Genomic DNA, 25,472 nt, shown 5'->3' with positions numbered 1-25,472 from the left:
TACAAGTTGTATGCACATGTCTATGTCCGGAACCAAAGGCCCCAAAGTGACAGAAATTGGGACAACTGGAGGGAAAGGCGTAGGTATGAGGATCACATGTTTTCACCAAGTGTTAATGCTTTGCTCCGGTGCTCTATTAAAAGGAGTACCTTAATATCCAGTAGATTCCCTAGAGGCCCGGCTGCCACCGGCTGGTAGGACAAAAGATGTTGTACAAGTTTCTCATTGCGAGCACGTATGACTATATATGGAAAACATGCCTACATAATTAATAATCTTGATGTTCTATCTTAATGCTTTGAATCCTATCAATTGCCCAACTGTAATTTGTTCACCCAACACTTGTCACTTATTGGAGAGTTACCACTAGTGTAGATCGCTGGGAACCCCGGTCCATATCTCATCATCATATACTCGTTCTATATGTCATTGGAAGTAGTATCAACTATTTTCTGGTGCCATCTCCTCTCGTGTTATTGCTACTCGCTGCCGTGTTACTCGTTACTATTGCTCTCATATTACCGCTGCTTTCACATCACCCCCGTTACTAGTGCTTTTCCAGGTGCAGCTGAATTGACAACTCAGTTGTTAAGGCTTATAAGTATTCTTTACCTCCCCTTGTGTCGAATCAATAAATTTGGGTTTTACTTCCCTCGAAGACTGCCGCGATCCCCTATACTTGTGGGTTATCAGTCAACTGTGCATTGATTCTTACATACTTGCTTATTTGCACTTATTATATTACTTTGTGTTGACAATTATCCATGAGATATGCATGTTGGAAGTTGAAAGCGACTGCTGAAACTTAAATCTTCCTTTGTGTTGCTTCGACGCCTTTACTTTACATTTATTGCTTTATGAGTTAACTCTTGTGCAAGACTTTTGATGCTTGACTTGAAAGTATTATTCATGAAAAGTTTTGCTATATGTTATCTATTTGTTAGCAACTATAGATCATTGCCTTGAGTCACTTCATTCATCTCATATGCTTTACAATAGTATGATCAAGGTTATGTAAGTAGCATGTCACTACAGAAATTATTATTTTTATCGTTTACCTACTCGAGGGCGAGTAGGAACTAAGCTTGGGGATGCTGATACGTCTCCAACGTATCTATAATTTCTGATGTTCCATGCTTGTTTTATGACAATACCTACATGTTTTGCTCACACTTTATAATGTTTTTATGCGTTTTCCGGGACTAACCTATTAACAAGATGCCGAAGTGCCAGTTCCTGTTTTCTGCTGTTTTGGTTCCAGAAAGGCTGTTCGGGCAATATTCTCGGAATTTGACGAAATGAAGACCAAACATCATAATTCACCGAGATGGACCAGGACACCGAAGGGGAGTCAGAGGGGAGGCCTGGGGCCCCCACACCATAGGGCCACGCGGGCAGGCCCCTGGCCGCGCCGGCCTATGGGGAGGGCGCCCTGGTGCCCCTCCTGCGCCGCCTCTTCGCCTATATAAGCCCTTTCGTCCTAAAAACGCGACACGAATTGACGAAACTCCAGAAAGACTCCAGGGGCGCCGCCGCCATCACGAAACTCCAATTCGGGGGACAGAAGTCTCTGTTCTGGCACCCTGCCGGGACGGGGAAGTGCCCCCGAAAGCCATCTCCATCGACGCCACCGCCTCCATCATGCTCCGTGAGTAGTTCCCCCATGGACTACGGGTTCTAGCAATAGCTAGTTGGTACTCTCTCTCCCATGTACTTCAATACAATGATCTCATGAGCTGCCTTACATGATTGAGATCCATCTGATGTAATCGGTGTTGTGTTTGTTGGGATCCGAAGGATGATACATTATGATCAGTCTATCTATAAAGTTTGTGAAGTTATTGTTGCTGCAATCTTGTTATGCTTAATGCTTATCACTAGGGCCCGAGTGGCATGATCTTAGATTTAAGCTCTATAATTATTGCTTAGATTGTATCTACAAGTTGTTTGCACATATTGCTGTCCGGAACCCGAGGCCCCAAAGTGACAGAAATTGGGACAACCGGAGGGGAAGGCTGTGATATGAGGATCACAAGTTTTCACCAAGTGTTAATGCTTTGCTCCGGTGCTCTATTAAAAGGAGTACCTTAATAGTCAGTAGATTCCCTTGAGGCCCGGCTGCCACCGGCTGGTAGGACAAAAGATGTTGTGCAGGTTTCTCATTGCGAGCACATACGACTATATATGGAAAACATGCCTACATGATTAATAATCTTGATGTTCTTTCTTAATGCTATTTCAATCCTATCAATTGCCCAACTGTAATTTGTTCACCCAACACTTATCACTTGTTATTGGAGAGTTACCACTAGTGTAGATCGCTGGGAACCCCGGTCCATCTCTCATCATCATATACTCGTTCTATATGTCATTGGAAGTAGTATCAACTATTTTCTGGTGCCATTGCTCCTGTGTTACTGATATTGCTGTTGTGTTATTGTTACTATTGCTCTCATATTACTGCTGCTTTCACATCACCCCTGTTACTAGTGCTTTTCCAGGTGCAGCTGAATTGACAATTCAGTTGTTAAGGCTTATAAGTATTCTTTACCTCCCCTTGTGTCGAATCAATAAATTTGGGTTTTACTTCCCTCGAAGACTGTTGCGATCCCCTATACTTGTGGGTTATCAAGGACCAGCCGGCGCCAGGTTCGGTCGACCGGGCGCCCGACCGGCCGTGCGGCCTGTTATGTGTTGGAAGAGGATACCCCTTGGGGTCTTCTTCCTCATTAGCCCCAACTCCCAAACCTCCATGGCCGCCGCCTCCACCACCTCCACCACGTTCTAGGACCTTCCCACCACGAGAATCCTCCCAAACTCCACCAAACCATAGATCGGGCCCCTTGGAACATCTCCACCAAAGGATTTGGTCCCTCTCAAGCTATTTTGGGAAATCTTGGAGTTCTTGGTTTTCAAGCCCTACCTAGTGTTCTTCTTGCTCTCTTGATCAAGGAGGACCATGTCTTCGGGTAATTTGCTCTCCCTTTCTCCCTATTTTCTAGTCCTCATCACACATTGCAAATTCTTGAGAAGATTTGAGGAAATTTTAGGGTTAGGGTTAGGGTTTGTAAGTCCTCATGCCTTTAGAGTGTCTTACAACACAATGCACATACTCCACTCTATTGCTATAGTCTATGTCCAAGTTTATGAGTTTTTGCATGATTTTGTGGTAGAAATTATGGGCAATATCTCACAAATCGACAGATCCGGTCACCAGCCCGGTCAACCGGCCTCTCAACCGGCCGGCCCGGCGTGCCGCCCGGTCAACCGGATTGGCAACCGGCTCGTCCGGTCTGCCGCCCGGTTGGACCGGCCTGTGCGCCGGATCGCCCAGTTTTCGCACAATCTCATCAAAACACTTGGATATATGCTATGCTTTTTTGGCTTCCCTCTTATTGATGACATGTACACTTACCCCACTGCTATCCTCGCTCTATTTTCTCATTCACAGATAGTTGGAGCGGTGGAGAACGTGGCAATATTGCCAAGAGAGGAAGGCCTACTGAGCTTCCACCCCGCCGTTCTAGTGGCCGCATGCCCACTAAGGCACCTCAGACCACTGACACTGGCAGCTCCGCTAAGGGAAGAACAAAGTCAGTTGCTGGTAAGAGGAAGGATAAGCATGCCGCTCAAGAGGATGATGAAATAGTGCCAGACTTCAATATAGCGGATGCACATCGTGGTGATTGGCAGGATGTGAGGACGGTGAATCCGTATCGCTATGAGCAACGGACTTACACTGGTGGGGATAAGTTCTTCTGGACCAAGACACAAGCAGCCATATGGGATGGTTTCTATAATACTCGAGAGTGTATGAAGAATGGTGCTGTTGTGATGCCCAAGACCATCAACCCTGAAGAGCTTGCCTTGCATGAAGCCACAAAGTACCGCTTTGTGGTTGAAACCTTGAAGGGTATGGGACTATATGACCTTGTGTTCCTGAAGCCCGATGATGAACAAGAAGATGGCACCTATTGTCCCCTTCTAGTCCATCAATTCCATTGCACCGTCTTCTTCCATGATGATGAGGACCGCACCATGACTTGGATGACTGGAAGGGAGAAGTACTCATGCACCTACACTCAGTTCTGTGAAGCCATGGGTTTTGGTGGTGGCCGTGCTCAAGGGTACATGATTCATACTCGGCCTAAGCTCACTAAAGGTGACATATCCTTTTGCTATCCCACTAACCCCACAGCTGGGCCTCCCACTATCTCTGGGATGTACTACTCTTATCTTGTCCTTGCCAAGATGTTCCGTGAGAGTCTCATCAGCAAGTCAGGCGATACCAGTGAAGTCAGGAACTACCACCTGAATCTGATGTACTATTGCCACCCTGCTAGGATAAGGAAAATTGATGGTTGTGATCTTATTCACTGTGAACTGAAGCGTTCAGTTATGGACCGCATGACTCCCAACTATGCTTAGTATGTTCAGCGGCTCATCAACCACATTGTTCCTCTCAACACCCTTGATGAAAGAGTCATCATGGAACCATTCAAGTTCCCTACTCAGGACGGTCGCCAGGACATCCCTTCCATGATGCCCTCCACTGAGCGTCGTTCCAAGGAACGCCATGATCCTGCGGCAAGCTCCAGCTACTCTCGGCGCCCCCAACGTGGTGCCGCTCGCTTCTTCTCCAGCATGTGGCAAATGTGCAAGAATACCAATGATGTTGCACATCAAAGTCTTGCTTTGAACCAGGAGACACGGAGGAGACAGAATGAGTTCATGACTGCACGGAATGCTCCTGTTCCTCCTTCTGGCCCTGAGATGGAGCCTGTGGTTGCACCTGCTTGGGAGATGCCTCCCATTACTGATGAGATGCTCCAGAACTTCGACCTATCCATGTATGCTCATGGTGTCCCTCCTCCTCGGACTGCTCGTGCTCCTACTCCTACTGATGATGATGGTGACGAGGATGAAGGTGATGCGGCTGCGCGTGATGATGGCGAGAGCTCCTACTCCGCTGGGCATGAGTTCTATTGATGGGTGTGATAGCATCTCTCCTTTTTTCTTCGCCTTTTTGGTGTTCCGATGCCAAAGGGGGAGAAGAGAGTAGAGTCTAGGACCACGGGGTTCTTTGATTATCACAAGCCATGGGTGTTGCTTTATTTGAATCTTATATGGCTTGTGCTTATTTCCTTTGATTTCTCAAGAACCATTTGCTACTTCAAATAATTCGTGTTTGGACGTGTATGGACGACTATTTGTATGCTTAATCACTCTATTAGGATAATCATGCTTTATGCTTATATATCTTGATATACTTGTCCATACCATGCTTGTTTCCTAAAGATATTGGGGGAGCTTCTCATATTCCACAAATGGTGCACTTTGCATTCAAACGCAAATTCTCCAAGTACATACATTATGGGGGAGCTGTCGTAATATCTTATATGGAATCAAGGTTTAGAGCTTATCATAATATCTATATGTGACTCTAGCTCGGTTTGTCATCGTATACCAAAAAGGGGGATATTGTAAGGGTATTTTACCCTTATCCATTATTTTGGTAACAATGACACCGTGCTAGAGTATTTGACCTAATACGTTTATAAGAATAATCTCAGGTATTAGGCAAAGAGGCATAAATGGTGTATCAAAGGAACAAGAAGGCAAAAGGAGACCCCCCACTTCAACAACAATCAAAAAGGGGTCTACAGCAGAAATCCGGTTTGCCGCCCGATCAGCCGGCATCAAAACCGGCCAGTCCGGTCAACCGGGCGCCAAATGTGCGCCTAAGTAATCCGGCCTGCTGCCCGGTCTGCCGGCCTACAGACCGGCGGGCCCGGCGTGCGGTCCGGTCGACCGGGCGCCAACCGGGCGACAACCGGAGGAGCTCCTGGACGTCGCAAAGTGTCCCCGGTCTGGGTCCGGTCTACCGTCCGGTCTGGACCGGCAGGTCCGGTCCCTGGTCCGGTCCGACCGGCCTCTGCACCGGACAATCCGGTCTGTGGTCCGGTTGACCGGGTTTGTCGGGAAAAAAACTGAGGTGGCAAGTGACCAACGGCCATATTTCGAAGAACACTATAAATAGACCTTCTCCTACCTCTGAACAGTTAGGCACTACACTACAAGCTGTTCTTGAGCTCTCTCTCTCTCTTACTCCATTGCTAGAAACACCAAAAGCCTCAGATCTCCCTCCTCCTCCACCCAAACTCAAATCCCTCCGGGGAAACGTTAGAGGAGGACCCGATCTACTGTTCTACCAAGCCAAATGTCATTCCCCCTTGTATTCATCGAGAAGCTTGCTTCCTAGGGTTCCTTGGAAACCCTAGGTGGGCAAGAGGAGTCCGGAAGCATCCGGGCTGTGGATTTGCTCCGGGCAAGATTGTGAAGGTTTGGAGGCTACCTCAAAGTCTACCACAAGTGAGTGAGCTATTCCTTCGTGGGATAGGCTCCGGAGAATAGGGTGAGCCTTCGTGGCGTGGGGAATCCTTCGTGGGACCTCCACCCCTCCAAACGTGACGTACCTTCTTGCAAAGGAAGGGAACACGGGAATACATCCTCGTCTCTGCATGCTATCGGTTATCTCTAACCGAACTCATTACTTGCGATTTAACTGCCTGTGAGAGCCTTCGTGCTCGAGTTAGTTGTATCCTCATATAGGTTGCTTCACCTAGTTTTCATTTAGGCTCACCTTTATATTCCGCAAAGCCTAATATTGCAAAGAAAGAATTAAAATCTGTAAAAACCTATTCACCCCCCCTCTAGGTTTACCATCTCTATACTTTCAGTGCCATAGGACGAAAACGTCAATGGGAATATTAGAGGAGAGTAGACAACGAGTCAATGCCCGAGAATAGCAATTGCAAAGATATTAGAATGAACCCTCACAAAACAATCAGTTGCAGTATGTATCCATAGGTTAAACTCTAACTCAGCCAATGGGTTATAAATGTATTCAGACACAAAAACTTAGACCAAAAACAAAACATGTTGACCAAACAATACAATCTCACTGAAATAACAATTAATAAAAGCTCAACGAACAAGAAAATATTGATTACAAACCCTTGCCAGTCCTAGAAAATGAGTATTGTCATTAATTAGTTTAAGTGTTATCTTGGTTTCATCAAAATTACGTATGGAGATAAATTATATTAATTTTTTTTTCTTCAGTAACTCCCCATCGTCCTAAATTTACAATTTTTTCCAATATGAAAACAACCCTAGATATCAAGATAGTTTACCATATGATCTTCTAAGCTTATGTTTAAAACATACTTTGTTTTGAATTTTCAGATTTCTCATCACGCTACGTCCACTATGAGAATTTTAAATAGAATTGGAAGGTGATCGTAATCCTCCACATGGCTCAAAAAATTTGAAGTGTAATGAGTGTTAATTTCAAGCATGAAGGAAATTGATGTTTTCATCACCAACAATAGTTAAAAATAAACAAACACTAGCCATATTTACAGGTTGTGGTCCTCTTGTGTATTTTATCATTATAGCAAAATTAACTTTACATAGTCTGATGGAAACCGAGCTAGCTCCTAATTCCAACTATTTTGGGATCTCTACTCACCTTTAGTCTCTCCAATGCCTAGATTTGATTAAATTATGTTCTTACGACCTAGTGCTTTTCTTCAACATGGCCATGCCACTCTATTTAAGCACAATTGGGCTTTTAGGTGACTCTCAGCCTGACCCTTACCTCAAATCAAAACTCAAGAACTAAGCACCACAAATATTCGGTTTCATGTGCGGACAGGAACACCCTAATTATACTTGTACACGACAATTGTACTATCGTCAGTTGCATGGTTTCTGTCACAAAGTTCACAACGAAATATCTAGGTAGGGAAAGAAATCACTCTATATTTCTCTATCATTTGGCATGAATCATAATAACTAATCATTTCAGATGGCTAGCCACAAGATATTTCTTAATTTACTATGAATAAATTATGTAGTGTTTTCCATCTCAAATATCTATCATGCAATGACAGTATGCATCCATAGGTTAAACTCTAAATCAACACACACAAAATTAGACCAAAAGCAAAACATATTAACCAAACAATATAAGCTCACCGAAATAGCAATTAATTGAAGCTCAACCACCAAAACAATATTTATCAAACCCTTGCCAGACTTAGGCAATGAGTAGTGACATTAATTCAAGTAATTGTTATGTTGGTTTGTTTAAAACTGTGTATCGGAGATAACTTCTATTAAATAAACGTTTCCTTATATAACTACCCATCATCCAAAATTTTAAACATTTTTCCCAATTGGAAAAATCATGCCTATCAAAACATTTTACCATATGAGCTTATGTTTAAAACATACTTTATTTTTAATTTTCATATTTCCCATCTATTATTTATCCACTATGGGGATATCGAATATAAGTAGATGATTACAATCCTCCTAATGTCTTGAAAAGTTTGATGTATAATGGTGTATAGTTTCTAGCATGAAGGAAATTGATGTTTTCATCCCCAACAATTCAATACCAACATTAGTTAACAATAAACAAACACTAGCCATATTTATAGGTTAGAGTGCTCTTGTGAATGTTATCCCAAAATGAATTTTGCATGGTATTGTTGGGAACCAAGCTAACTCTTAATTGCAACTATTTGGGATCTCGACTCACTTCTCTAATTACAAAATAGTGTTTAGTCTCTCCATGTATTTAGTTGATTAGATTTTTTTCTTACGACATAGTGCTTTGTTTCCGCGTGACTGTACCACTATGTTTAAAGCACTATTGCGCTTTTAGGTGACTCATCCCGACCCTCATGTCAAATCATAACTCAAGCACCAAAGCACCACAACTATTTGGTTTCATGAGCGGACGGGAACACCCAAATTATACTTGTACAATACTTGTACTATCATCACTCGCATGGTTTATATCACAAAGTTCACACCAAAATATCTAGGTATGGAAAGAAAATCTCCACTCTAGAGTTCTCTACCATGTGGCATGAATCATAGTAACTAATCAATTCAGATGGCTAGGCACAAGATATTTCTTAATTTACCATGAATAAATTATTTAGTATTTTCCATCTCAAATGTCTAAATTTGTACGAGAGCTAGTGCGGACTTATGTTGGGGAAAAACCGGGCCATGGCCCGCCCAGCCCAAGATATTTTAGCCTATATCATTGTAAAATTTAGCCTAATGATAACCCATTTTGCCTATCTTCACTGTATTGGCCCTCCCAACTTTTTGGACCTTAGTTCCGCGGCTGAGAGCTCTCCTCAGTTGTTCTGAAGTATGCATTGCTTATTCTCAACAAGTACGATCGCACAATACAATTTTGTTTAAATATTTGGTGTTCCCATATCTAATTATATAGTGATTTGCTTCATATATTCTGACTGGAACATAATTGTTCTCGGCAACCAAAAAAGGAAAAAAAAAAGAGTCTGAGAACGATGGAGTGTGTTGTGTTGTGCTTAGCCCAATGCTAGTGTACCATGCCGTGAGAGTCTTGAGAGAAAAGAGAAAGAGTGGTTCCCAGGCTTTGCCCCATTTCAGACCAGAACTCGCGCCACATAGGCTCCGGATCAAGCCCATCCTAGCTGCCACGCCAGCCCAGCCGATCTCTCGCTTTCGCTTGCCAAAATCTGAGATCGGCCGACCGTCGCCATCGGAGAGTCCCCTTTTCACCGTTTCCTCCACCAGCCCACGAAAAGGTTTCAGATTCAGCTGCCTAAAACCCCATTAAGCCTTGTTTGGTACTAGTGTTTTAGTGGAAATTAGTGGGAATAATATTCTAGAGTATTGGGTGAATCACTGGTGTCACCCAATCCTCACAAAAACCCCATCCCCAATCCACTAGGTAGAGATAGAGTATTGGGGATTGAAAAAATTATACTAAAATTTAGGGAAAAGTGGGGATAAGTAGGGATTAAACTCGCTTATACTCTTGCACCAAATATGTATTGAGGATAAGTGGGGATTTGAAGTATGGAGCGGATTATCCCTGCTAATTCCCACTAAAACTCTAGCACCAAACAAGCCCTTAAAAATCCCAACATAGCTTTCCCTTTCTCTCTGGCCCGGAAAAACCCAACCACGGCTGACCTCGATGCGCATCCAAGATAGAGCTAGATCAGGGGCAGTAGTGGTAGTGCAGGAGTGCAGGATGCGGGCGCGGGCCATGAAGGCGGGGAGCTGGCCGCCATGGCAGGGGCTGAGCGTGGCGGTGTAGTTGCAGGTGGCGGGGGGAGCCAACTCCACCTTCACGCTCTACTTGCACGCGCTTAAGGTCGCGCTCAAGTTTTGTGATCTAGAACCTACTTGTAGGGTACTACAACACCACATGTTTGCAGTATCATCATACAACGAAATTAAGTACGAAGAATTAAAAAAATGATTCATAAAAAGATATTTATTATCATATAATTGACGGAAAGTAATAAAGGTTAAAAATAAACACACTTATTTTATACCATGTGTTGAAAAACACTTTGTCTTCCGTAAAAGTTGTTGCATAGTCAGTATACTAACCGTTCAAGAACTAAAATTGATGGTACAAAGATGGCTTCAAGTTTTTTTACCCCTACCCCAACATCAAAAAATGTCTTCTTCAAAGGTAATGTGTTAACGATGTTAAGAAGTTGCACTAGGGACAGGAAAGTAATGAAACTACATGCCAAAAAGTAGTACTAGTAGTTAGGTGACATTTCGGTTATATTCAATTACCATTTGTTAGAAATAAAATTAGCTTTGCCGATATTGACTTGTGTGAATCCTCCAAAACTAAATCGATTGTTTCAATCGTATTATGATCTCAAGTCAGTAGAATAAAATGCCACGAAGCATGCATGCATCTATAGCCCACCGGGCAGCTATTAAAGTCCTAAATCACCCTTTGACTCCAAACGTAACCCTAGACTCACATACATCAAACAATAGATCTATCATTGGTGTTCTTATCTTTATAGTCGCGACCACATGCTAGGCATCTGAATGCTCTCCTCTATGCTTCTTATAACACCTCCCAACATATACATGACACACATGACAATGACTGTGAGTAAGGATAGCTTGTCACCAACTCTAGCCTCATCCTAAACAACATATAAGCATATAAGGTGGATTAGACAAGGTTACAACGACATAAAAATGCCAGGGAGCAAGAGGAAGCAAGAAGGGAACATTGAGCATGTCAATGAGTGGCTATAGCAGCGCTCGGCCTATCCTACTTTCCCACCATGATTCACTTTCCTTTTCTTTCTCCTTCCATTTTCTTTTATGTGCTTTTTTTTTTGAATATTGGTGTGTGAAGCTTAACCCGGTTTATATAGTGAAATAATATTCGAAAGAAAAATCTACTATAACCAACAAGTCTTACCATCTGTAAGAAAAATAGCATAGTGAAACCAAACTATTATATTGACCTAACAATACGATCTCACCGAAATAGCAATTAATAAAAGCTCAACCAACAAGAAAATATTGATTAAAAACCATTGCCAGTCCTAGGCAATGAGTATTGGCATTCATTAATTTAAGTGTTATCTTGGTTTCGCTCAAAATTATGTATGAATCAAATTTTTCTCTTCAGTAACTCCTCATCATCCTAAATTCCCAAGTTTTCACAATTTCATAACAATCCAGGACATGACTACAATTTACCATATGATCTTATGAGCTTATGTTTAAAACATACTTTGTTTTGATTTTTCAGATTTTACATCACGCTACATCCACTATGAGAATTTTGACTATAATTGGCGGGTGATTCTAATCCCCTCATGGCTCGAAAAGTTTGAAGTGTAATGGGTGTATAATTTCAAGCACGAAGGAAATTGATGTTTTTCCTCCCCAACAATTCAATACCAACAAGATTTAAAAACAAACAAACAAACACTAGCTATATTTAGAGGTCGTGGTGCTCATGTGTATTTTATTATTATCGCAAAATTAACTTTACATGGTCCGATGGAAACCGAGCTAGCTCCTAATTCCACCTATTTTGGGGTCTCTAGTCACCTTTAATCTCTCGATGCCTACATTTGATTAAGCTTTTGGTCTTACGACCTAGTGCTTTTCTTCAACGTGACTATGCCAGTCTATTTAGAGCACAATTGCACTTTTAGGTGACTCTCAGCCCGACCCACATCTCAAATTAAAACTCAAGCACTAAGCACCACAACTATTCGGTTTCATGAGCGGACGGGAACACCCTAATTATACTTGCACATGACCATTGTACTATCATCACTCACCATGGTTGTGTCACTAAGTTTACAGCAAAATATCTAGGTGGGGAAAGAATATCTCCACTCTAGAGTTCTCTACCATATGCCATGAATCGTGCTCAACAATCATTGCAAATGTCCAGCCACAAGATATTTCTTAATTTTACCATGGATAAATTCTGTAGTTTTTTCCATCTCAAATATCTAAATTTGAACGAGAGCTCCTTATGCACTGCTTATTCTCAACAAGCAGGTTAAGCGATACAGTTGGTTTTAAATATTTGGTGTTCACATATCTAACTATATAATGATTTAGTTCATACATCATAACATGAACATAATCATGCTAATATGTTCTCTCGGCCAAAAAAGATCAAAAAAAATGTGGGAGGGACTGTGTAGTTCTCAGCCCAGTACCACTGTATAACGCAGTGAGAGTCTTGAGAGAAGAGAGAGAGGCTCGCAGGCTTTGCCCAATTTCAGAGCAAAAACTTCGGCCATTCAGACTCCGGATCAGGCCCATCCTAGGTCGACAAACTGCCACGCCAGCCCAGACGATCTCTCCCTTTATGTTGCAAAATTTTGAGATCGGCAGGTTGCCTGGCCGGGCTGACGCTGCCGACCATCGCCATCGGAGTCCACTTTTTCAGCGTATCCTCCACCTGCCCACGAAAGGTTTCAGATTCAGCTGCCTAAACCCCCATTAAAAATCATCACAGCCTCGCAAATCCCAACATAGCTTTCCCTTCCTCTCTGCTCCGGAAAAAACCCAACCTTTGGCTGACCTCGCTGCGCACCAAAGCGCGAGAGCTAGATCACGGGCAGGATGCGGGCGGGGGCGATGAAGGCGGGGAGCCGGCCGCCGTGGCTGAGGCTGAGCGCGGCGGTGTGGGTGCAGGTGGCGGGGGGAGCCAGCTCCACCTTCGTGATCGTTTACGGATCCCTCATGATTTCGCCAGGTGGTTCAGAGAAATCCCTTCGAACATCATCGTCACCACCAACACTGGCTGCTACTGGAGGATGACTACGGTGAGAGAAGGCGATGACGCATACATCGATCAGGGGTGGGCGGCCTTCACCGTCGCTCATCAGCTGCAGATAGGCCAGTTCCTCACCTTCAAGAAGATGTCCACCTTCCAGTACAATATGGTCATCTTCGACCACACCTGCACTGAGGTGATGACCATGCGCCGTTACCATGACGACGCCACCAGGTGTGTCGTCTTCCAAAGTCATGTCTGAAGCTAACCTGGTTCTGTGTCGCTGCTACCATGTCTGTGTCTAGTTATTGTTCCTGTCGTCTGTGAACTATGATCGTGTATTGTGTGTCGTGAACTATGATCGCCCTGTGTCGTGAACTATGACCGTGTTTGAACTATGATCAGTGCTAAGTTTGCCTGAATCGTGAATTGTGTTCTTGCTAGGGCTGTTGATGGCTGGTAACCTCACCACCGAAGGTAAGAGGTAAGCAGAAGCAGATTCTGGGTTGCAACCAAACAACAGGGGCGCCGTTCTGGGCTGCTACAAGGCCTGAAAACCGACCTACCAAACGGGCAAAGCCCAAATCTCCACGGGGTCGAATATACTCTATGCAGACCACCAAATAATGTGGCTTTTATGACCCATGGCCCGTCTGCGACGCGCAGGGGACTCCTTCCTGCTACACCAGTGGTGCAAGAATCTGATGCAGGCACCAAACGCGCCTATAGTGTTGCAGCGGAGATGAACTCATCTCTCTTGTCTCTCACACGTCCGCGGCTGGCACTGGCAAGCCAACAATTGCAGTTCAAATTTATAATCCAGGCGGGCAGGGATTCAGGTACAAATCGCAAATCCTCTCCATCTTGTCCAATTTTTTGTCTAGTCCTAATTGATTTTCCCTCTGAACACTGATTGATCCTAGGTCATGTAAGGTATTATGCCAATGACTTTTAATTAGAAGAACCTTTACTACAACAGCCTGGTCATGAAAGTATCGTGGCGCCTGGTCTTTCCATCGTTATTAGACTACCCACAATGAGAGTATCATAGGTAGTATCATGCATCTCATGCATGCAAAAAAACTGAGGTAGCAGTGCAATTAAAGATGAGAGAGAGGAAATTGTAGGTAGATACCGTATCATAACACGTAGTACTAGAAAATTTAATATCAAATACATCTTGTTCATAGATCTGCATTGAGATTCTACAAATCAGTTAATATAAGAAGATTATGATACCAGTACATGATACCATGTATTGTGGATATAGTAACATGTAGTAGTATCATACACATGATACTTTTATATGATACTACTATGCATTGTGACTAGTCTTATACCACATTAATGTTGTGTCACCATATCCCTTCACCAGCCCAAGAACAAGGAATCATATCACCATCTCTCTACTGCCTACTTCCTCTGACATAAGTCTAATCAACAATTCCACAATCAGATTTATTTCATTTCTCTCAGTCATCAAGACATTAGATGGCCGCACAATTGATGATAAATGTTGGATTTGTGAACCTCCATGATGATTTTTTCTTGAAACCTTTTGGTAAAATCAAGAAAATTCAAAGATTCTTGCGCACTCTTTTTCAGATGTGTAGACGGATGGTGGTATATATATATATCTGATGTCTTCTCTGTACCTACTCTAAGAAATATGTTGTCTTGGTATGCTTGCAATCATGTCAACATTTGTATATTGTCCTTATTCTCCGATCATAGTTTGGTTATATATGTATTGTCGATGTATGCTTTCCTTTTACTGAAGATCTTATATTTATATTAGATATATGTATGAATAAACTAAGCGTGCCCATGTGACATGTTATTTAGTATGGCAATGAAAATGCTCATAATTGTTCTATCACACCATCAATTAGATTATATATTTATATTGCATTTTAATATCACTACTTACATATTCGAGTTCTCGATTTTTCCTTAGTTGCCAGATGATCCCTGACGTTAGAAGTAACAACATGCGACTCTTGGCCCAATTTTGACTCACGTACTAGATACAATGGATGAATAAAAATATAAAAAAATGAAATAAATTAGTTGCTTCTTTCTAGATGCTTTTGCAGTTAAATGTTTAATTGAATTTACCGTACCATGGAGATGATATCATATATATAGTTACATACACATCTTCTAATTGAAATGCAATGAAACTGTAGAAAGTTATCTGTTTATATATATTTATATACGGTCATTTGCATATTTCTACCTTGCACTTGACAAACTGCATGAGGTACTTGAGAGAAGTTGTATCTACTTTTGTATACAATAAAAATCTTGCATCTGTTTTGTAAAGAAGTGCTTCACACTGTTGTAGATTTATAATAAATCAGCATCTGCCCATGCTTTGCCTCTCATGACGACCATGTTGAGCATAATTATTTGTTTCAGGACAATTGGAGCTTCTGTGTATTTTATTTTATTTGGAACTTGCAGCTACTAAATTTGAATTATGTCCATATAATCTTGCAAATCAGAATTGGGGCTGATGTAACCGGGCTGTTGTTCAGAATAGAGTAACACAACTTAGGGTGAAAGAACACATAGAGGATGAGGACAAAGTTATAGCATGCAGTTAACTAGGAGCACTAGCTCCAAATTTAAGCTTCACAAAATCAACAACATGTGGATGGTAATTAAATATAGGCCATGTATATGCTAGAATAAGTTTGAGTATGTATAGGAAAAAATAACGGTCACTCTATAAACTATGTCAGTTTTGTACAATAATATGCATGAAAAGACAAACACCAATGTATCCCATGCGATGCACGGGTTGATGACTAGTTACATTAAATCAAATTTGTCTCTTCAGTAACTCCTCATCATCCTAAATTCCCAAGTTTTCATGATTTCATAACAATCCTGGATATTACTACAGTTTACCATATGATCTTATGAGCTTATGTTTAAAACATACTTTGTTTTGAATTTTCAGATTTCCCATCACGCTACGTCCACTATGAGAATTTTAAATATAATTGGCAGGTGATTTGAATCCTCCACATGGCTCGAAAAGTTTGAAGTGTAATGGGGGTATAATTTCAAGCACGAAGGAAATTGATGTTTTTATCCCCAACAATTCAATCGCCAACAATAGTGAAAAATAAACAACCACTAGCCATATTTAGAGTTTGTGGTGCTCTTGTGTATTTTATCATTGTCGCAAAATTAACTTTACATGGTCTGATGGAAACCGAGCTAGCTCTTAATTTCAACTAATTTGGGATCTCTACTCCCCTTTAGTCTCTCACATGCCTGCATTTGATTAAACTTTTGTTCTTACGACCTAGTGCTTGTCTTCAACATGACTATACAACTATGTTTATAGCGCAATTACGCTTCAGGTGACTCTCAGCCCAACCCTCACCTCAAATCAAAACTCAAGCACTAAGCACCAAAACTATTTGGGGTTTCATGAGCGGAAGGGTACGCCCTAATTATACATGTACGAGACAACTATACTATCATCACTCACCATGGTTCTCTCACTAAGTTTACAGCAAAATATCTAGGTGGGGAAATAATATCTCCACTCTAGAGTTGTCTACCATATGCCACAAATCATAGTAAATAATCATTGCAGATGGCTAGCGACAAGATGTTTCTTATTTTACCAGGAATGAATTATGAAGTATGCGTTGCTTATTCTCCACAAGCAGGGTTACACAATACATTTTTGTTTTAAATATTTGGCGTTCCCATATCTATTATGTAGTGATTTAGTTCATACATCATCACTTGAACATAATCATGCAAATCTGTTCTCGGCAACAAAAAAGATCAAAAAAAATAATGTGGGAGTATGAGAGGGAAGGACTGTGACGTAGTTCTCAGCCCAGTACCAGTACAACGCAGTGACCAGTGAGAGTCTTGGGAGAAAATGCAGAGAGAGAGGCTCCCAGGCTTTGCCCAATTTCAGAGCAAAAACTTCGGCCATTCAGACTCCGGATCAGGCCCATCCTAGCTCGACAAACTGCCACGCCAGCCCAGACGATCTCTCCCTTTATGTTGCAAAATTTTGAGATCGGCAGGTTGCCTGGCCGGGCTGACGCTGCCGACCATCGCCATCGGAGTCCACTTTTTCAGCGTATCCTCCACCTGCCCACGAAAGGTTTCAGATTCAGCTGCCTAAACCCCCATTAAAAATCATCACAGCCTCGCAAATCCCAACATAGCTTTCCCTTCCTCTCTGCTCCGGAAAAAAACCCAACCTTTGGCTGACCTCGCTGCGCACCAAAGCGCGAGAGCTAGATCACAGGCAGGATGCGGGCGGGGGCGATGAAGGCGGGGGGCCGGCCGCTGTGGCTGGGGCTGAGCGCGGCGGTGTGGGTGCAGGTGGCGGGGGGAGCGAGCTCACCTCCGTGATCGTTTACGGATCCCTCATGATTTTGCCAGGTGGTTCGGAGAAATCCCTTCGAACATCATCGTCACCACCAACACTGGCTGCTACTGGAGGATGACTACGGTGAGAGAAGACGATGACGCATACATCGACCAGGGGTGGGCGGCCTTCGCCGTCGCTCATCAGCTGCAGATAGGCCAGTTCCTCACCTTCAAGAAGGTGTCCACCTTCCAGTACAATATGGTCATCTTCGATTACACCTGCACTGAGGTGATGACCATGCGCCGTTACCATGGCGACGCCACCAGGTGTGTCGTCTTTCAAAGTCATGTCTGAAGCTAACCTGGTTCTGTGTCGCTGCTACCATGTCTGTGTCTAGTTATTGTTCCTGTCGTCTGTGAACTATGATCGTGTATTGTGAGTCGTGAACTATGATCGCCCTGTGCCGTGAACTATGACCGTGTTTGAACTATGATCAGTGCTAAGTTTGCCTGAATCGTGAATTGTGTTCTTGCTAGTGCTGTTGATCGCTGGAAACCTCACCACCGAAGGTAAGAGGTAAGCAGAAGCAGATTCTAGGTTGCAACCAAACAACAGGGGCGCCGTTCTGGGCTGCTACAAGGCCTGAAAACCGACCTACCAAACGGGCAAAGCCCAAATCTCGGGGTCGAAAATACTCTATGCAGGCCACCAAACAATGTGGCTTTTATGACCCATGTCCGGTCTGCGACGCGCAGGGGACTCCTTCCTGCTACACCAGTGGTGCAGTAATCTGATGTAGGCACCAAACGCACCTATGGTGTTGCGGCGGAGATGAGCTCATCTCTCTTATCTCTCACACGTCCGCGGCTGGCACTGGCAAGTCGACAATTGCAGTTCAAATTTATAATCCAGGCGGGCAGGGATTCAGGTATAAAGAGCAAATCCTCTCCATCTTGTCCAATTTTTTGTCTAGTCCTAATTGATTTTCCCTCTGAACACTGATTGATCCTAGGTCATGTAAGGTATTATGCCAATGACTTTTAATTAGAAGAACCTGTACTAAAACGGCCTGGTCATGAAAGTATCGTGGCGCCTGGTCATGAAAGTATCGTGGCGCCTGGTCTTTCCATCGTCATTAGACTACCCACAATGAGAGTATCATAGGTAGTATCATGCATCTCATGCATGCAAAAAAACTGAGGTGGCAGTGCAATTAAAGATGAGAGAGAGGAGATTGTAGGTAGATACCGTATCATAACACGTAGTACTAGAAAATTTAATATCAAATACATCTTATACATAGATCTGCATTGAGATTCTACAAATCGGTTAATATAAGAAGATTATGATACTAGTACATGATACCATGCATTGTGGATATAGTAACATGTAGTAGTATCATACACATGATACTTTTATATGATACTACTATGCATTGTGACTAGTCTTACACCACATTAACGTTGTGCCACCATATCCCTTCACCAGCCCAAGAACAAGGAATCATATCACCATCTCTCTACTGCCTACTTCATCTGACATAAATCTAATCAACAATTCCACAATCAGATTTATTTCATTTCTCTCAGTCATCAGGACATTAGATGGCCGCACAATTGATGATAAATATTGGATTTGTGAGCCTCCATGATGATTTTTTCTTGAAACCTTTTGGTAAAATCAAGAAAATTCAAAGATTCTTGCGCACTCTTTTTGGATGGTGGTATATATATCTGATGTCTTCTCTGTACCTACTCTAAGAAATATGTTGTCTTGGTATGCTTGCAATCATGTCAACATTTGTATATTGTCCTTATTCTCCAATCATCGTTTGGTTATATATGTATTTGTCGATGTATGCTTTCCTTTTACTGAAGATCTTATATTTATATTAGATATATGTATGAATAAACTAAGTGTGCCCATGTGACATGTTATTTAGTATGGCAATGAAAATGCTCATAATTGTTCTATCACACCATCAATTAGATTATATATTTATATTGCATTTTAATATCACTACTTACATATTCGAGTTCTCGATTTTTCCTTAGTTGCCAGATGATCCCTGGACGTTAGAAGTAACAACATGCGACTCTTGGCCCAATTTTGACTCACGTACTAGATGCAATGGATGAATAAAAATACAAAAAAATGAAATAAATTAGTTGCTTCTTTCTAGATGCTTTTGCAGTTAAATGTTTAATTGAATTTACCATACCATGGAGATGATATCATATATATAGTTACATACACATCTTCTAATTGAAATGCAATGAAACTGTAGAAAGTTATCTGTTTATATATATTTATATACGATCATTTGCATATTTCTGCCTTGCACTTGACAAACTGCATGAGGTACTTGAGAGAAGTTGTATCTACTTTTGTATACAATAAAAATCTTGCATCTGTTTTGTAAAGAAGTGCTTCACACTGTTGTAGATTTATAATAAATCAGCATCTGCCCATGCTTTGCCTCTCATGACGTCCATGTTGAGCATAATTATTTGTTTCAGGACAATTGGAGCTTCCGTGTATTTTATTTTATTTGGAACTTGCAGCTACTAAATTTGAATTATGTCCATATAATCTTGCAAATCAGAATTGGGGCTGATGTAACCGGGCTGTTGTTCAGAATAGAGTAACACAACTTAGGGTGAAAGAACACATAGAGGATGAGGACAAAGTTATAGCATGCAGTTAACTAGGAGCACTAGCTCCAAATTTAAGCTTCACAAAATCAACAACATGTGGATGGTAATTAAATATAGGCCATGTATATGCTAGAATAAGTTTGAGTATGTATAGGAAAAAATAATGGTCACTCTATAAACTATGTCAGTTTTGTACAACAATATGCATGAAAAGACAAACAACAATGTATCCCATGCGATGCACGGCTTGATGACTAGTTACATTAAATCAAATTTGTCTCTTCAGCAACTCCTCATCATCCTAAATTCCCAAGTTTTCACGATTTCATAACAATCCTGGATATTACTACAGTTTACCATATGATCTTATGAGCTTATGTTTAAAACATACTTTGTTTTGAATTTTCAGATTTCCCATCACGCTGCGTCCACTATGAGAATTTTAAATATAATTGGCAGGTGATTTTAATCCTCCACATGGCTCGAAAAGTTTGAAGTGTAATGGGGGTATAATTTCAAGCACGAAGGAAATTGATGTTTTCATCCCCAACAATTCAATCGCCAACAATAGTGAAAAATAAACAACCACTAGCCATATTTAGAGTTTGTGGTGCTCTTGTGTATTTTATCATTGTCGCAAAATTAACTTTACATGGTCTGATGGAAACCGAGCTAGCTCTTAATTTCAACTAATTTGGGATCTCTACTCCCCTTTAGTCTCTCACATGCCTACATTTGATTAAACTTTTGTTCTTACGACCTAGTGCTTGTCTTCAACATGACTATACAAGTATGTTTATAGCGCAATTACGCTTCAGGTGACTCTCATCCCAACCCTCACCTCAAATCAAAACTCAAGCACTAAGCACCAAAACTATTTGGGGTTTCATGAGCGGAAGGGTACGCCCTAATTATACATGTACGGGACAACTGTACTATCATCACTCACCATGGTTCTCTCACTAAGTTTACAACAAAATATCTAGGTGGGGAAATAATATCTCCACTCTAGAGTTGTCTACCATATGCCACAAATCATAGTAAATAATCATTGCAGATGGCTAGCGACAAGATGTTTCTTATTTTACCAGGAATGAATTATGAAGTATGCGTTGCTTATTCTCCACAAGCAGGGTTACACAATACATTTTTGTTTTAAATATTTGGCGTTCCCATATCTATTATGTAGTGATTTAGTTCATACATCATCACATGAACATAATCATGCAAATCTGTTCTCGGCAACAAAAAAGATCAAAAAAAATATGTTGGAGTATGAGAGGGAAGGACTGTGACGTAGTTCTCAGCCCAGTACCAGTACAACGCAGTGACCAGTGAGAGTCTTGGGAGAAAATGCAGAGAGAGAGGCTCCCAGGCTTTGCCCAATTTCAGAGCAAAAACTCCGGCCATTCAGACTCCGGATCAGGCCCATTCTAGCTCGACAAACTGCCACGCCAGCCCAGACGATCTCTCTCTTTCAGTTTCCAAAATCTGAGATCGGCAGCTTGCCTTGCCCGGCCGGGCCGATGCTGCCGACCGTCGCCATCGGAGTCCCCTTTTTCAGCGTATCCTCCACCTGCACACGGAAGGTTTCAGATTCAGCTCCCTAAAACCCCATTAAAAATCATCACAGCCTCGCAAATCCCAACATAGCTTTCCCTTCCTCTCTGCTCCGGAAAAAAACCCAACCTTTGGCTGACCTCGCCGCGCATCCAAGAAAGAGCTAGATCAGGGGGCAGTGTTGGTGGTGCAGGATGCGGGCGGGGGCGATGAAGGCGGGGAGCCGGCCGCCGTGGCTGGGGCTCAGCGCCGCGGTGTGGGTGCAGGTGGCGGGGGGAGCCAGCTCCACCTTCGCGCTCTACTCGCACGCGCTCAAGGTCGCGCTCGGGGTCGACCAGAGCCGCCTCGCCATGCTCGCCGTCGCCTGCGACGTCGGGGACAACCTCGGACTGCTCCCCGGGGTCCTCTGCAACCGCCTCCACCCGGCGGTGCTCCTGCTCATAGGCGCCGCCGCCTGCGTCCTCGGCTACGGCACCACCTGGCTCGCCGTCTCCGGCATCGCCCCGGCGCTGCCCTACTGGCTGGTGAGCTCGCCATCTTATCTTACTGTACTACTTTAATCCTTACCCCCCCTTTTTTTTACTCTGAGGTCAATTTCTCAAGATCCGTTTTTCGCCCAGTAGTTGCAATCAGGTAGATATTTGCGTTAGGTTGCGATATGGGACTTCAACTGCTCTGCTGTATTGTAGTGTCAGTAATTTCAGGGCAAAGGCATTGTTTTTGTGCCAAGTGGCCGCTTTTGCAGGCGCAAGTTAACATCTCACAATTAGGGATGAACCTGGTCCTGCTAAACTAATGTCCCTTTCCAACGTCTCACAAACTGAAACATAACAGCGAACACTAGCAACCAAGGACGCCCTGGTTATTATATTTGGGCAAAAGAAGACACCAAATTGGCTTCATTTGCCAGCAGTAGGCACATATTCAGGATTTGTACTACACCTGTGAAACATAAGCCTCATGTGCCTGACCTTACTCTGGTAGCATAGTGTAAATTGACCACTAACCAAACACAGGCGTTCTGAGGCAGACTTTACTCTGGTAGCGTAGTGCAAATTGGCTACTAACCTTCTTGTATTGTGCCACAGGTGTGGTTGGCATTGTGCCTTGCTGCGAACAGCGGCGCGTGGTTGGGAACTGCCGTTCTAGTTACCAACATGAGGAACTTCCCGCTCAGCAGAGGTGCTGTTGCCGGCATCCTCAAAGGTTATGTTGGTCTAAGTGCTGCTGTCTACACTGAAATATACACTGGTGTTCTCAACGATTCAGCTGCGAGCCTTTTGCTTTTGCTCACTCTGGGAGTTCCTGTTGTGTGCCTTCTGACAATGTACTTTGTGAGGCCTTGCGAGCCCTCCCTGGCGTCCAATTCTTCAGACCGAGTTCACTTTCTGTTTGCTCAAATCGGCAGTATTGTTCTTGGATTGTATCTTGTTGGAACCACGATACTGAATCATGTCGTAGCACTTGCTGATATTTGGAACTATTTGATTCTTGTTGTTATGACCCTTCTCCTTTTTGCGCCAGTTGCAATACCCTTGAAAATGACACTCTTTCCAAGTAACCGTGCAAAAGGCCCGTTGGACTCTTCTGATGCTGATAATGACCACACAGAACCATTTCTTCTGCCTTCTTCCTCTGGATCAAAGCTTACTAATCTAGAAGATGATGATGCCTCAGATATCGACATTCTCTTAGCGGAGGGTGAAGGGGCTGTAAAGCAGACAAGAAGACGACCACATCGGGGAGAGGACTTCAGATTTCGCGAAGCACTGCTCAAGGCAGATTTCTGGCTTCTCTTTGCAGTATATTTTATTGGGGTCGGATCTGGAGTCACCGTTGTTAACAACTTAGCACAAGTTGTCATTGCAGCCGGTGCTGTGGACACAACTATATCACTCTCTCTGTTCAGTTTCTGCAACTTTTTCGGCCGTTTAGGAGGCGGCGCTATTTCTGAGTATCTTGTCAGGTAACAGAATATCTGCTTTAGTCAATTGCATTTGCTCTCTAAATGTGTAATTTAGAAGATTTACTTTAATCTACCAGTCCAAGCACCAGTTCTGCATCAGCTGTTCCCTAAGTTAATGACTAAAGCATCCATTCCAGCTTCAAATTACTTGCCAATAAATAATGAGTCGACAATATTCACTGTTTTATAGAGATGGAATTGTAGGGAGGTCCAGTACCAACTGTGTATTGAGTCAAAAACCCTTCCTTATTTTGATGCATGGTTGAAATGCCTTGATTTGGATTTTGATATGACCATCATGCTTCCTTTGCAGGTCATGGATACTTCCACGGACAGCATTGGTTGTATGCACCCAAGTTGTGATGATATTTACATACCTGCTATTTGCGCTGGGTCTCTACTCAACACTTCATGTCTCTGTTGCCTTGCTTGGAATATGCTTTGGTATCCAATTCTCCGTGATGATCTCAACTTCATCAGAATTGTTTGGGTTGAAGCAATTTGGAAAGATCTATAATTTCATCTCAATGGGGAATCCAATTGGAGCGCTCCTGTTTAACAGTCTTGCAGGCTATATTTACGACCTTGAAGTGCAAAAACAGCACTCCACGACGACGGATTCTGATGTCGCGTGCTATGGCCCCAATTGTTTTGGATTTACATTTTGTGTTCTGTCTGGCATGGCCTGCTTGGGTACATTGCTGAGCATAGTTCTGACCGTGAGGATTCGTCCAGTATATCAGATGCTCTATGGCGGTGGATCCTTCAGCGTGCCCAGGAGCTCTGCACATTGACTGACGGTGATTGAAGCTCTAAGGTCCACAGAGATATGATGATCCGAGAGCTTGCTTGATGATCTTTTGTAATTTATTGCACTTGAAATATGAGCACGGGCTCTCATTTTTGTGCTCTGTATTGCCATTCGGGGACCTGGTTCTTTACTATAGTTCAGATCTAGATATCCGGATGACGAATGAGGTATGGAGTATCATATTTTTGAGTTGTTCGTTAGTGGTTAGTGCAGCATGAACCCGTAGAAAATATAACTGAATTGCTACGCCTGTAGAGTAGCACTTTGTAATATTATTATTTTTTGAATAAAGGGGAACTTCTATGCATACGATAATTCCATGTCCGATGTGTGTCCGACAAAGGATCTGCTGGTTTGCTGTGCTTCTAGAGTTTAGTAGCCGGGTGGAGGGGTTGGATGCATGCATCGTATGCAGTTTGTACAGAAAATATCGTATGCATACATCAACAAAATCACCAGAGTTGATACATTGAAGAAGCAACCAGAAACATAAAGGTCCAAAATAACCAACCGCTCTAGAAAGGTGGCCTTATTAGTTCTTGGTATGCGTTACTAGTGTTTATGTAGGCCATTGTGAAGTTTTCGAGAATGCTACGGGTTGTCATCTTAGCATACCCTTGCTACTGATTTTTTTTTTTCAGAGTCCACTGGTCAGATTCAGAGATTTGGTGCACATGAACACCAGTGATCTCACTTCAAAAAATAAATAAAAAATCATATTTCTAAGCTTCACAAAAATCTGAAAATAAATTATGATGTAGTCGGTATTGTATCCCATAATCTTGTAAATTTTCAACTGAAAATAATGTGTATTTTAGGCTGCACAAAAATAACAAATGCATAGATCTAAGTGTAATGATTCAAATCTACAAAAAGAAAACATATTTTGTCATTTTTGTATAGGTCAAAAAACAAAACATTTGAAATTGAGATTTTGTAGGTTAGTGGGGTACACATTAGGTACT

The 25,472-nt window shown here is 42.5% G+C and overlaps 1 protein-coding gene across 1 annotated transcript; it reads left to right on the top strand.

The window, feature by feature from the left end:
* The first annotated feature begins 21,807 nt into the window (after positions 1-21,807).
* On the top strand, positions 21,808-24,827 carry LOC124685143 (protein NUCLEAR FUSION DEFECTIVE 4-like). Its single transcript, XM_047219465.1, has 3 exons — positions 21,808-22,254; positions 22,819-23,696; positions 24,010-24,827. The coding sequence occupies exons 1-3, from the start codon at positions 21,925-21,927 to the stop codon at positions 24,488-24,490; spliced, it is 1,689 nt and encodes a 562-aa protein (XP_047075421.1). The 5' UTR covers positions 21,808-21,924; the 3' UTR covers positions 24,491-24,827.
* The last annotated feature ends 645 nt before the right edge of the window (positions 24,828-25,472 follow it).

The sequence above is a fragment of the Lolium rigidum genome, chromosome 1 (genome assembly GCF_022539505.1).
Source record: "Lolium rigidum isolate FL_2022 chromosome 1, APGP_CSIRO_Lrig_0.1, whole genome shotgun sequence".
In the NCBI taxonomy this organism is placed as follows: domain Eukaryota; kingdom Viridiplantae; phylum Streptophyta; class Magnoliopsida; order Poales; family Poaceae; genus Lolium; species Lolium rigidum.
This window is presented reverse-complemented; position numbering and strand designations above follow the sequence as displayed.